This window comes from Oncorhynchus keta, chromosome 34 (assembly GCF_023373465.1).
Source record: "Oncorhynchus keta strain PuntledgeMale-10-30-2019 chromosome 34, Oket_V2, whole genome shotgun sequence".
NCBI lineage: Eukaryota > Metazoa > Chordata > Actinopteri > Salmoniformes > Salmonidae > Oncorhynchus > Oncorhynchus keta.
The window spans coordinates 30,239,826-30,253,487 of record NC_068454.1 but is presented as its reverse complement, the minus strand read 5'-3'; the positions used below and the strand labels follow the sequence as shown (position 1 = coordinate 30,253,487).

Here is a 13,662-nt window from a genome sequence, read left to right as displayed (position 1 = left end):
GTCTCAGATCTGTTTGTGCTGTCTTGCCAACTCTTATGGTCTTTGTCACAAGAAGTTGGCAAGACAGCACAAACAGAGAGGGACCAGGCTATCCAGATCTGGGACATACAGCTTCCCAGTAGCTGGTCTCTCTTGTCTTTGAAAACATCTTGCACTCAACTCCAACACCTGACAGAGGAGGGGTTAGGAGAGAGATCAATCAGACAAACACACACCTATGGGTCAGATAACAAATCTCTAGATTGAGGAGAGAGAAACATGAGTGAGAGAGAATCTCTGCAACTAAAATCAATCATAGCATCTAGTGTATCCAGAGAGCCAGTGAGTCAGAATGAGCCAGAGCAGGTCACCTCCCTTTGCATGCATGGGGACCCCAGAGTCCAATATTCAGCCCTGATCGTAGCCTACATATGACTTCATGCACAGCTGGGAGAGGATCTTGTGTGTGTCTTCTAGAGGGAATAGGCGTCTTTATGGACTTTACACAAGTGAGGTCATGTATGTTGATCTTCATTTGTTTCATTAACTGGAAATGGGGAAATGAGTGCTGACATTTCCTGGAAGAAAAGAAGGTGAAATGTCCTGCAGTTTTTTGTACTTTTACACTTGGTCTACAGTTGCATTCATTGTGAAATAGAAGGGGGGGAGAAGAGTGGATGATGGAGAAGAAGAGAAGAGTGGATGATGGAGGAGAAGAAGAGTGGGTATACTGTATTTCAAAATGTATTTTTAATAAGCTGCTTAAAATCTCACATACATTTGTTTTTGTTTTCACAGGACAATAACATCTATACCCCCAAAACACATGATAAGCAGTGTAATAGGAACGGGTTTCACTACTGTACACATACGGACTATCTCATCATCACAGAGTGGGTGGAGAGGACAGAAATCACAGATCACAGGGAATTAAGGCAACATGTCACAAGGTTCGGAAGGTAAAGAGCATGAAGACAAAGTGTTCTATCACTGGGTCGATCCACGAAGAGTGTCTTTGGCATACCTTTGATATTTTAAGTAGAAATTGTGCATCAATATTGAATTTCAAAAACATGTTATATTAAATGAAGTGCCCTTTAACCTAGACCACATGTAGAATTGAATCAATCTGAATGAATAAATAAAGTCTTGACTAAGTGCCAAAATTCAGCATTTTGACATGTCCCTCTGTCTACCTTCTGTGACTTCTAGGAAGATGTTTTTTAACCCACTTAACCCCCACAAGTTCTCACCCTCATTGTAAAGCCCTAGTTATTTTGCTGTTTTGACAAAGTCATTTCTGAAGATGATGATTTATTTTGTGTGATGAGTGATTCATTGACATCTGTCCCTCATTCTAAAGGTCAACCCTGTTACGTGAACTGTACTCTCATTGTAATATGGTGAAACTCTTCCTTTTAAATATTTTTTTTTCAAAAGAAACCATAAACATCTAATAGCCAAATCCTAGCGTAAAAGCAGGTGAGATGGTTCTACTCTGAGCGGATCAAGCATAGCATGTCAACCCTGTTACCCATACATAGACAGGCTAGAAATATATGTTTTATTTGACATATTGAGCTGGGAAATGTGTTTTAATGAACTGAACATGTGCTCTGACAGAATGTTAAAATTAGGTGAAATTCCTTTTTCTTTTAACAGTTCTCAAAAGGCACCAAATTGGTGGAACGACCCCATGAGGTAAAGAGAAAAACCCTTACTGTACAAGGTTAGTTAAAAAATTAACAAGGAGAGAGGAAAAGACAAGCGCCATTCAGAACATACAGTTAAACTGGGAAGTTTACATACACTTAGGTTGGAGTCATTAAAACTTGTTTTTCAACCACTCCCCAAATTTCTTGTTAACAAACTATAGTTTCGGCATGTCGGTTAGGACATCTAATTTGTGCGTGACAAGTCATTTTTACAACAATTGTTTACAGACAGATTCAAAATACAGACTTATTCAAAATATCACAATTCCAGTGGGTCAGAAGTTTACATACACTAAGTTGACTGTGCATTTAAACAGCTTGGAAAATTCCATAAAATGATGTCATGGCTTTAGAAGCTTCTTTCTGATAGGCTAATTCACATAATTTGAGTCAATTGGAGGTGTACCTGTGGATGTATGTCAAGGCCTACCTTCAAACTCAATGCCTCTTTGCTTGACATCATGGGAAAATCAAAAGAAATCAGTCAAGAACTCAGAAAATAAATTGTAAACCTCCACAAGTCTGGTTCATCCTTGGGAGCAATTTCCAAATGCCTGAAGGTACCATGTTCATCTGCACAAACAATAGTACGCAAGTATGAACACCATGGGACCACACAGCCGTCATACCGCTCAGGATGGAGAAGCGTACTTTGGTGTGAAAAGTGCAAATCAATCCCAGAACAACAGCAAAGGACCTTATGAAGATGCTGGAGGAAATAGGTACAAAAGTATCTATATCCACAGTAAAACAAGTCCTATATCGACATAACCTGAAAGGCTGCTCAGCAAGGAAGAAGCAACTGCTCCAAAACCGCCATAAAAAAAGGCAGATTACGGTTTCAACTGCACATGGGAACAAAGATAGTACTTTTTGGAGAAATGTCCTCTGGTCTGACGAAACAAAAATAGAATTGTTTGGCCACAATGACCATCATTATGTTTGGAGGAAAAAGGGGGAAGCTTGCAAGCCGAAGAACACCATCCCAACTGTGAAGCACGGGGGTGGCAGCATCATGTTGTGAGGGTGCTTTGCGGCAGGAGGGACTGGTGCACTTCACAAAATAGATGGCATCATGAGGCGGGAAAATTAGGTGGATATATTGAAGCAACATCTCAAGACATGAGTCAGGAAGTTAAAGCTTGGTCACAAATGGGTCTTCCATATGGACAATGACCCCAAGCAAACTTCCAAAGTTGTGGCAAAATGTCTTAAGGACTACAAAGTCAAGGTATTGGAGTGGCCATCACAAAACTCTGACCTCAATCCCATAGATAATTTGTGGGCAGAACTGAAAAAGTGTGTTCGAGCAATGAGGCCTGCAAACCTGACTCAGTTACACCAGCTCTGTCAGGAGGAATGGGCCAAAATTCACCCAATTTATTGTGGGAAGCTTGTGGAAGGCTACCCGAAACATTTGACCCTAGTTAAACAATTTAAAGGCAATGCTACCAAATACTAATTGAGTGTATGTAAATTTCTGACCCACTGGAAATGTGATGGAAGAAATAAAAGCTGGAAGAAATCATTCACTCTACTATTATTCTGACATTTCACATTCTTAAAATGAAGTGGTGATCCTAACTGACCTAAGACAGGGAATTTTTACTAGGATGAAATGTTAGGAATTGTGGAAAAATGAGTTTAAATGTATTTGGCTAAGGTGTAAACCTCCGACTTCAACTGTACATACTATATACCTTATCACCCAGGAAAAACATTTTCTGTGGCACAGCCGAGTAATGGGAGTTGGTGAGTGGTTTTGGGGAGTACCCTCCACTTGTGCACGGGCAGGGGGCATGTTGAAAAAATAAATTCCCAGTTAAAGTCCCTTGTAGATTAGTGCCTTTCAGGACCAGTCACTCCACAATCTGGACAAAGGTGGTTCTTTCCCGTTCCCCTCTTTTTCATGTTAAACATCAGTTCAATATGTGTTATTTCTCCGTGGGAAAGTAAGCATCTCCTCCAAGTCCAACACTGACCGTCCAGGCAAGGAGGTGCTTACCGAACCACTACCTGCCTCTTGTTGTCAGTGTCCTCAGCACAGTGACTACTGCAGGTGAACGCTATGCGTTAGATGTAGAGCAGCTTCGTGGTGACTTAACAGTTTGTGGTTTCCACAGAATCAGCCACAGTCTCAGCTGTGCAACAGCGGTATTCACATATTTCATGACAGTCTTTGTATTTGTCTCTGCATCTACTGTGTTAGTGTTCTGATCCCTCAGTAAATACATCTGTAATAATAATGGACATTTCTACTGAGAAATATTTCATGTTAAAACCATTTTAAAAAAACATGCCTTTCTCACTGAAACAAGTTTAGTTCAAAATTCAAAAATCTCCTATATAGTATAACAAACTGTAAACAGCAACAACAAAAAACATTTGACAATTCTGAAATGTTCGTCTGCACCAACTCCAAACCAAAATATCTGACTCCTGTTGTCAGCTGAAAGGTCAGAATGACACGGGGAAACTACTACTTCCAACGTCCATATTCTGAACGGCTCATTAAAACGGACTGTGTTGTAACACCATGAGACCCGCGCAGCAGAGCCTCGACACACACAGAGAGGAGAGTTTAAAGCAGTGACTTTGCATGCAGAGTGAGGCGGTCTCTGCGGCTCATCCAATCATATCCCAAGACACTGGCGTGCACCAGGGTGGTGTCCAATCATAGTCGACAACACTGGCAGGAACCTGCACGGCCTGCAATCAATTCAATCCCATAGGGAGAAAAAATGTCTTGCATAAGTCTTGAGAGAGGGGGATATAGTAAAAAAAGGCGACCATTTGTCACTATTAAAAGACATGTAATATCACAGGTAATTCTACAGAACAGCTTAGTTTGATAGTTTTAGCCCCCTGCAATTCATAACCAGCAGTTATGAGTGACACTAAAATGCTATACGGTCCCTTGTTAGCACAGACTGGTGGGGCTTGCTGATTGGCTGCTAGAGCTACTCAGCCAATCAGGCCTCTCTTCTCTCATTAAGATCAGAGGACCAACAGGCCACAGGGAAACCACCTGCCACAGAGTGCATCTTTAGACAACAACAGTCCCTCATCATACCATGACCAGGTCCCACTGTAGTTTACATTATAAAAAAGACAAGACAATGCTGCATCAGAGGACCAACTGGCCAAACCGACAGTTATAAAGACTTAACATTAATGACTAATTGTCTGAGGCCCTTGGCTGGCGCTTCTCAATGGCTACAAGGAAATCACAATGAATCACCGACCACCGTCATATTACAAGTTTACACCTACAGCTATACTTAAAACGTAAAAGAGCGCAAGGTTGCACTTCTGAAATCCATTTTTCTTCCTCTTCTTCTTTGTGCAGTGCGTTTCAAATGTTCCTGTCTTTGTTCTCCTCTTGTTCCAGTCTTTTTGTGTGTGTCAGACTGAGACAAAGACGTCTAGGTAGAGGCGGTCGTAGGATTCCCTGAAGAAGAGGATGAGGACGAGGCTGAAGGCACAGGAGCCCGTCAAACACCAGTTTAGCCACGACAACTCTGAGGAGAGATGGAAAAGGTTAATTAGATCACTGAAGGTTACTCATTACATCTGTACCTCTACGCTCACTGCAGGCCAGGCATTGCCAGTACACTACTGTACATCAACATCACAATGACCTTTATAACAGACGACAAGAACAACCAATCATATAGTTAAAGTATTGACTCCATGACTGTGTATAAACCCAACCGACGACATGCAATAGTAGTAGTATAACGTGTTCTAATAGGTTAATGTGTGGAGGTTATTCATGTCCGTTAACTCAAAACAAGCCCTAATCATGCAATGTATAGACTAGAGGGTGACATCGTTCTGAACTTTGTGTCATGCATCTAAATAATGTCAGTAATGGCCTGTTTTCCCTTCCAGCATTGAACTAAACTTGAACCCCAATGTTTTTCCTTTTCCCTCCTGTTTTGCTGTTTAAGCTCCAGTGGCCCTAGTTAGCCTGTAATGAAGAGGTAATGGAAAGCCACGTGTAGAGTGAGACTAATTGGTGTGAGCCATGGTTCTACCTCAACACACACACGCACACACACGCACACACACACACGCACGTAGAGCAACATATACCTTGACAGACACATTACTTCCTGTTACTGCACCAGAAAGAAATCGATATAGGTCCCCTTTCAGCGGCACAGCACTAGGCATGCCCTCTCAACATGATGCAGAGGTGTGGGTGGGGGGAGAGAGAGAACGAGAAAGAGAGAGAGACGGAATACAGAGAAAGAGTCACCAGAGAGAACGAAGGAGACCAGAGAGTGAGAGAGAAACAGAGACAGAAAGAGAGAGAGCAGAGAGAGAGAGAGACAGAAAGAGAGAGAGCAGAGAGAGAGAGAGAAACGGAGAGACAGAAAGAGAGAGAGCAGAGAGAGAGAGAGAAACAGAGAGACAGAAAGAGAGAGAGCAGAGAGAGAGAGAGAGAGAGAGAGAGAGAGAAACTGAGACAGAAAGAGAGAGAGCAGAGAGAGAGAGAAACAGAGAGACAGAAAGAGAGAGAGCAGAGAGAGAGAGAAACAGAGAGACAGAAAGAGAGAGAGAGCAGAGAGAGAGAGAGAGAGAGAGAGAGAGAGAGAGAGAGAGAGAAAAAACTGAGCGGGGTGCCCAGCACCCCTACCACTAAGACAGGAACCACACAGCCTGATAAGGTAGAAGATGACAGCCCTCCAGCAGCTGGCAGGGACCTGATAAAGAAACAGCAGGACTAAATATAGAGAAATGAGGTCAAAACACACCAACTTGAGTGGAGCATGCATTTTAATTCCCCCTGCAGGGCATTTCAATTTCAGTTGCCCGGTCCTATAATGCAGTTGATCAATTGCCCCTGAAGTGAGCGGCTCAATCGATGGGTGAGAAGTGAGACTCAAGCTAGGTCAGCCGTTTGGCCTGTTTGGGTAAATTCTATGATTTGGCCCTCTGGCACATCTCAGAGTGAGTCAGCCAGAATGGATCCACCTCTCCACCAGGGTAAGGTGACGGAGACAAGGGTGCATTGCACACAGGAGAAAAAAATAGGCCTTTTGGCTTACTCTTTCACTTATTGTTGCTACCTAAACCTACACAGAAAACAGTCATAGTGTCCAGAGGGGAAGAGGACATAAGGGAGAGAGTAAGAAAGAGAGAGGCTCCTCCTAAGACATTTTTTTCTTGCTTATCCTTTCATTTGTCTCTCCACTAGGGTACAAATGAGTGAGAACATCTGTGGGTCCAGAGCACAGTGGACAGAGATAACATCTGTGGGTCCAGAACACAGTGGACAGAGAGAGCGAGAACATCTGTGGATCCAGAGCACATTGGACAGAGAGCGAGAACATCTGTGGGTCCAGAGCACAGTGGACAGAGAGAGAGAACATCTGTGGGTCCAGAACACAGTGGCCAGAGAGAGAGAACATCTGTGGGTCCAGAACACAGTGGACAGAGAGCAAAAACATCTGTGGGTCCAGAGCCCAGTGGACAGAGAGAACATCTGTGGGTCCAGAGCACAGTGGACAGAGAACGAAAACATCTGTGGGTCCAGAACACAGTGGACAGAGAGAACATCTGTGGGTCCAGAGCAGTAGACAGAGAGAGAAGATCTGTGGGTGCAGAGCACAGTGGACAGAGACAGAGAACATCTGTGGGTCCAGAACACAGTGGACAGAGAGAGAGAGAACATCTGTGGGTCCAGAGCACAGTGGACAGAGAGAGAAGATCTGTGGGTGCAGAGCACAGTGGACAGAGACAGAGAACATCTGTGGGTCCAGAACACAGTGGACAGAGAGAGAGAGAACATCTGTGGGTCCAGAACACTGTGGACGGAGAGAGCAACAGAAAACATCTGTGGGTGCAGAACACAGTGGACGGAGAGAGCAACAGAAAACATCTGTGGGTGCAGAACACAGTGGACAGAGAGAGTGAGAACATCTGTGGGCCCAGAGCACAGTGGACAGAGAGAGAACACATGTGGGTCCAGAACACAGTGGACAGATAGAGCAATAATATCTGTTGGTCCAGAACACAGTGGACAGTGAGAGCAAGAATATCTGTGGGTCCAGAACACAGTGGACAGAGAGAGAATATCTGTGTGTCCAGAACACAGTGGACAGAGAGAGAACATGTGTGGGTCCAGAACACACTGGACAGAGACAGAGAACATCTGTGGGTCCAGAGCACAGTGGACAGAGAGAGAGACCGAGAGAGAAAACATCTGTGGGTCCAGAGCACAGTGGACAGAGAGAGAACATCTGTGGGTCCAGAACACAGTGGACAGAGAGAGAACATCTGTGGGTCCAGAGCACAGTGGACAGAGAGAACATCCGTGGGTCCAGAACACAGTGGACAGAGAGAACATCTGTGGGTCCAGAGCACAGTGAGAGAACATCTGTGGGTCCAGAGCACAGTGAGAGAACATCTGTGGGTCCAGAGCACAGTGGACAGAGAGAGCGAGAACATCTGTGTGTCCAGAACACAGTGGACAGAGAGAGAACATGTGTGGGTCCAGAACACACTGGACAGAGACAGAGAACATGTGTGGGTCCAGAACACACTGGACAGAGACAGAGAACATCTGTGGGTCCAGAGCACAGTGGACAGAGAGAGAGACCGAGAGAGAAAACATCTGTGGGTCCAGAGCACAGTGGACAGAGAGAGAACATCTGTGGGTCCAGAACACAGTGGACAGAGAGAGAACATCTGTGGGTCCAGAGCACAGTGGACAGAGAGAGCGAGAACATCTGTGGGTCCAAAACACAGTGGAGAGAGAGAGAACATCTGTGGGTCCAAAACACAGTGGAGAGAGAGAGAACATCTGTGGGTCCAAAACACAGTGGAGAGAGAGAGAGAGAGAGAGAGAGAGAGAGAGAGAGAGAGAGAGAGAGAACATCTGTGGGTCCAGAACACAGTGGACAGAGAGCAAAAACATCTGTGGGTCCAGAGCCCAGTGGACAGAGAGAACATCTGTGGGTCCAGAGCACAGTGGACAGAGAACGAAAACATCTGTGGGTCCAGAACACAGTGGACAGAGAGAACATCTGTGGGTCCAGAGCAGTAGACAGAGAGAGAAGATCTGTGGGTGCAGAGCACAGTGGACAGAGACAGAGAACATCTGTGGGTCCAGAACACAGTGGACAGAGAGAGAGAGAACATCTGTGGGTCCAGAGCACAGTGGACAGAGAGAGAAGATCTGTGGGTGCAGAGCACAGTGGACAGAGACAGAGAACATCTGTGGGTCCAGAACACAGTGGACAGAGAGAGAGAGAACATCTGTGGGTCCAGAACACTGTGGACGGAGAGAGCAACAGAAAACATCTGTGGGTGCAGAACACAGTGGACGGAGAGAGCAACAGAAAACATCTGTGGGTGCAGAACACAGTGGACAGAGAGAGTGAGAACATCTGTGGGCCCAGAGCACAGTGGACAGAGAGAGAACACATGTGGGTCCAGAACACAGTGGACAGATAGAGCAATAATATCTGTTGGTCCAGAACACAGTGGACAGTGAGAGCAAGAATATCTGTGGGTCCAGAGCACAGTGGACAGAGAGAACATCCGTGGGTCCAGAACACAGTGGACAGAGAGAGAATATCTGTGTGTCCAGAACACAGTGGACAGAGAGAGAACATGTGTGGGTCCAGAACACACTGGACAGAGACAGAGAACATCTGTGGGTCCAGAGCACAGTGGACAGAGAGAGAACATCTGTGGGTCCAGAGCACAGTGGACAGAGAGAACATCCGTGGGTCCAGAACACAGTGGACAGAGAGAACATCTGTGGGTCCAGAGCACAGTGAGAGAACATCTGTGGGTCCAGAGCACAGTGAGAGAACATCTGTGGGTCCAGAGCACAGTGGACAGAGAGAGCGAGAACATCTGTGTGTCCAGAACACAGTGGACAGAGAGAGAACATGTGTGGGTCCAGAACACACTGGACAGAGACAGAGAACATCTGTGGGTCCAGAGCACAGTGGACAGAGAGAGAGACCGAGAGAGAAAACATCTGTGGGTCCAGAGCACAGTGGACAGAGAGAGAACATCTGTGGGTCCAGAACACAGTGGACAGAGAGAGAACATCTGTGGGTCCAGAGCACAGTGGACAGAGAGAGCGAGAACATCTGTGGGTCCAAAACACAGTGGAGAGAGAGAGAACATCTGTGGGTCCAAAACACAGTGGAGAGAGAGAGAACATCTGTGGGTCCAAAACACAGTGGAGAGAGAGAGAGAGAGAGAGAGAGAGAGAGAGAGAGAGAGAGAGAGAGAGAGATCTGTGGGTCCAGAGCACAGTGGAAGACAAAAGAAGAAGTGAAAAGGTGAAGGACGTTGCATTGTGCAGTAGCACAGTCATTAATCAAGTTAGCTCAGTAACCTGTCGCCTGTTGGTGAGGAGGCCCGTTTACGGAGTTGTGTTTCTCTGACTGTGTTGTCACAACAACCCGCCTGCCCCTGATTCATCCATTTAGATTGGAGATTAAGAGAGGAGAGATATGTGAACGGGTGTAGAGTCTGAATGAATGCTAATGTGTCTTTGTATGCTTACCAACAAGTATTTGTTTGTGAAGATGGGGCTAAGTGGCTTGTGCGGTCATGGTCCCTCTGACATCGTCAGTGAGGAGTGGTGGGCTGTACTGTGTAGAAAGTTGCTTGAACAGCAATACACAGGGGAATAGGAGTGGACTGAATCTATTTCCCTTTCTGTACATTCATAATGAAAGAGCCTCTGGGGAGAGATACGCTGATGCAGGCTATCATAGCTCCAGTAGCTCAGTGATAATACCCAACTGACAGTTAGAAAGGACAATTGAAATGATGTTTTCACTTCTCCCTCTGGCTATATTGACGCCTCACCCTGCGCCCTGGGACATCAGCCAAAGCCGCTTATCATACCAGAATTATTCCTAATTGTCGCCGATAATGTCGCGTTTTAAAATGGATGTAGCTTTTCAGAGCTGGTTAAATGTCTTCTCACTTTACAAAGCTGTTTTTTTAATGGGAATGGAGCTGGCTGACTGGCTGACTGGCTGACTGGCTGACTGGCTGACATTAGCCAGAAATAAATGAAATGAAATCATAAAACGTTCAATGAAACAAAATGAGAATAATTATTTTCTATTACTGTCAGAATGTTCCGACTGGGTGGGTAGACATTAAGACTGTTTAATATGACTGTGTGTTCCTAATAGGGTGTGTTTGATTACACTGTCAACTGTTCCCACGACGATCCTTCAAAAACATCCCAGAAATAAAAGTGCAACTGCAAAACAAAAGGCTTGTTAATGATCAACGTGGCGCTACAGTCTGACGCCTCCATAACATTCACAAAAGGTTAGGAATTACAGATATGCCAAATAACATGTTATTCATCTCATAGTGTTGTACTTCAAGACAAACACAGCAAAGTTTGACAAAAAACTAAGTTTAAAACAAAAAGAAAAGCGGCAATTATTTTCGGTCTGTTTCCCTCGTAGAAGTCTTGGCAACAAACACAACGATATAGCTGCCTATCCCACACAAACGCTAACTCCTCCACATAGACGAGGAATCTTTGACTCTACACTTCACAATAAGGCTCCCTACTTTGTATTCCACCCACCTCTCCATAGCTAAATCACAAACACAGAGATGATGAAATCTAAAGTACCAACAGCTGTAGCTGTATGCATTCATATGGCCAATGTTGTCTCCATTCATGTTTTCAGACAGATTCAATCCTATATAGAGCAAAGGGTGCCATTTGGGAGGCACCCTGAAATACCCTGCTGGAATAGAAGGAAGTTGGGACCCGCAGAGCCGAAACCCTAGCAAACCTTCAATATTAAAACAATATGTATGAAAATATTTTTTTTAAAGAAGTTAAAGCATTGATACTTCAGAATTTGTTCTTTTGGCAGTGAGCAGCGAATGGAAATGTAAATCAACTGTAACCAAAAAATAAATGAACATCTTTGAGGCTGAGATTGCCAATTTAAAATGAAGGATGGAGCGGGGTTGATTTTGAAAAGGCAAAGATTTATATGGAATTCCTCTGCTTTTAATTCCACACCACCGCATATGCCACATCGATTACTGTATAAGGCTGAAATGAATGAAGGATGAATTAGAGGTAAAAAACTAAATATTGTAGCACTATCATACAGTGGAGGCTGCTGAGGGGAGGATGGCTCATAATAATGGCTGGAACAGAGCAAACGGAATGGCATCAAACCACGTGTTCGATGCATTTGATACCATTCCACTCATTCTGCTTCAACCATTGCCACAAGCCCATCCTTCCCAATTAAGGTGCGACCAACCTCCTGTGCTATCATACGGTCCTATTCCTTACAAATCTGTTTTGTGGTGGTTGAATGTTATCCTCCGTTCATCCACATTGGTTGATAAACAGGACAGAGACAACAGGAACTGGATTTAGTCGTAGTTGTCCCCCACAATGAAATCGAAAAGGGGACTGTGGATACGTCTCCGTCCGTCAGTACGTTTGTACGTTCGTCACACACGATATCTCAGAGAGCACTGGCCCGATTTTGACGAAACTTGGGTGAATGATGTGTCTTGCTATAGAGAGCCAATATTTACAAATTTGCTAAATTCATTAGGGACAACATGTTTACTATTACCTTTTAATAAGTTGTCTCAAATACATGTAAACCAATGGTCTAAATTCCTATAGGGACATGTACATATATTAATTGTTCCTAACACTGATTCCTGAGGAACACCAACTGCTCTACTTTTTTTAGGGCCGAGCTACTGGCAGTCATCAAGAGGGTCCAGTCCGCACAGCAATACCACAGGATTCTGAACTCAAGATGTCTTGGGCCCTTAACTATAGATCTCAGACCAGTCTCAGCTGGGTATAGTCTCTGAGCATCACTCAGTGCAGAAGAGAGGGAGCGAGAGACCCAAGGGTAACATAAACCACACTACTGCCTGTGACCACAACAGGGTTATATTCTAAAATCTAATGCTGCGCCAAAGCTCTCTCATCTCAGTTTAATCTCCTGGGTGTCAGAGGGAAAGAGGGTAGGAAGCCGCCAACACTGTTCCCTTCACAGTTCCCACCATATGGGCAGCATCCAGCACACAGACCCCTCTGTACACATCCACCAAGATGTCACCAACCACCACCACCACCACCAACAACAACTAGAAGAGAAAAATGTATACTTTGAGGCCTGTGTCCGTTTGCTGATCCTACAGTACATACATCTCCATCTGACACAGCCTGGCTATTGACAGTCGGCACTTTGTCTACCTCCCAAATAGCACCCTATTACAGTGCACCACTCTGGGGAACCAGCCAGACTGTACACCCCCTGTACTCTGGGGGACCAGCCAGACTGTACACCCCCTGCACTCTGGGGGACCAGCCAGACTGTACACCCCCTGCACTCTGGGGGACCAGCCAGACTGTACACCCCCTGTACTCTGGGGGACCAGCCAGACTGTACACCCCCTGTACTCTGGTGGACCAGCCAGACTGTACACCCCCTGTACTCTGGGGAACCAGCCAGACTGTACACCCCCTGTACTCTGGGGGACCAGCCAGACTGTACACCCCCTGCACTCTGGGGGACCAGCCAGACTGTACACCCCCTGTACTCTGGGGAACCAGCCAGACTGTACACCCCCTGTACTCTGGGGGACCAGCCAGACTGTACACCCCCTGTACTCTGGGGAACCAGCCAGACTGTACACCCCCTGTACTCTGGGGAACCAGCCAGACTGTACACCCCCTGTACTCTGGGGAACCAGCCAGACTGTACACCCCCTGTACTCTGGGGGACCAGCCAGACTGTACACCCCCTGTACTCTGGGGAACCAGCCAGACTGTACACCCCCTGTACTCTGGGGGACCAGCCAGACTGTACACCCCCTGTACTCTGGGGGACCAGCCAGACTGTACACCCCCTGTACTCTGGGAAACCAGCCAGACTGTACACCCCCTGTACTCTGGTGGACGAGCCAG

The 13,662-nt window shown here is 45.6% G+C and overlaps 1 protein-coding gene across 1 annotated transcript in view; it reads right to left on the bottom strand.

Moving 5' to 3' along the window:
* Positions 1-710: 710 nt before the first annotated feature.
* The window catches only part of LOC118366910 (solute carrier family 49 member 4-like), a 68,709-nt gene continuing 55,757 nt past the window's right edge, over positions 711-13,662 (bottom strand). The window contains exon 9 of the mRNA XM_035749743.2: positions 711-5,215. Coding sequence (XP_035605636.1) covers positions 5,100-5,215 — 116 coding nt within the window. The 3' untranslated portion in view covers positions 711-5,099. The remainder of the gene's footprint in view (positions 5,216-13,662) is intronic.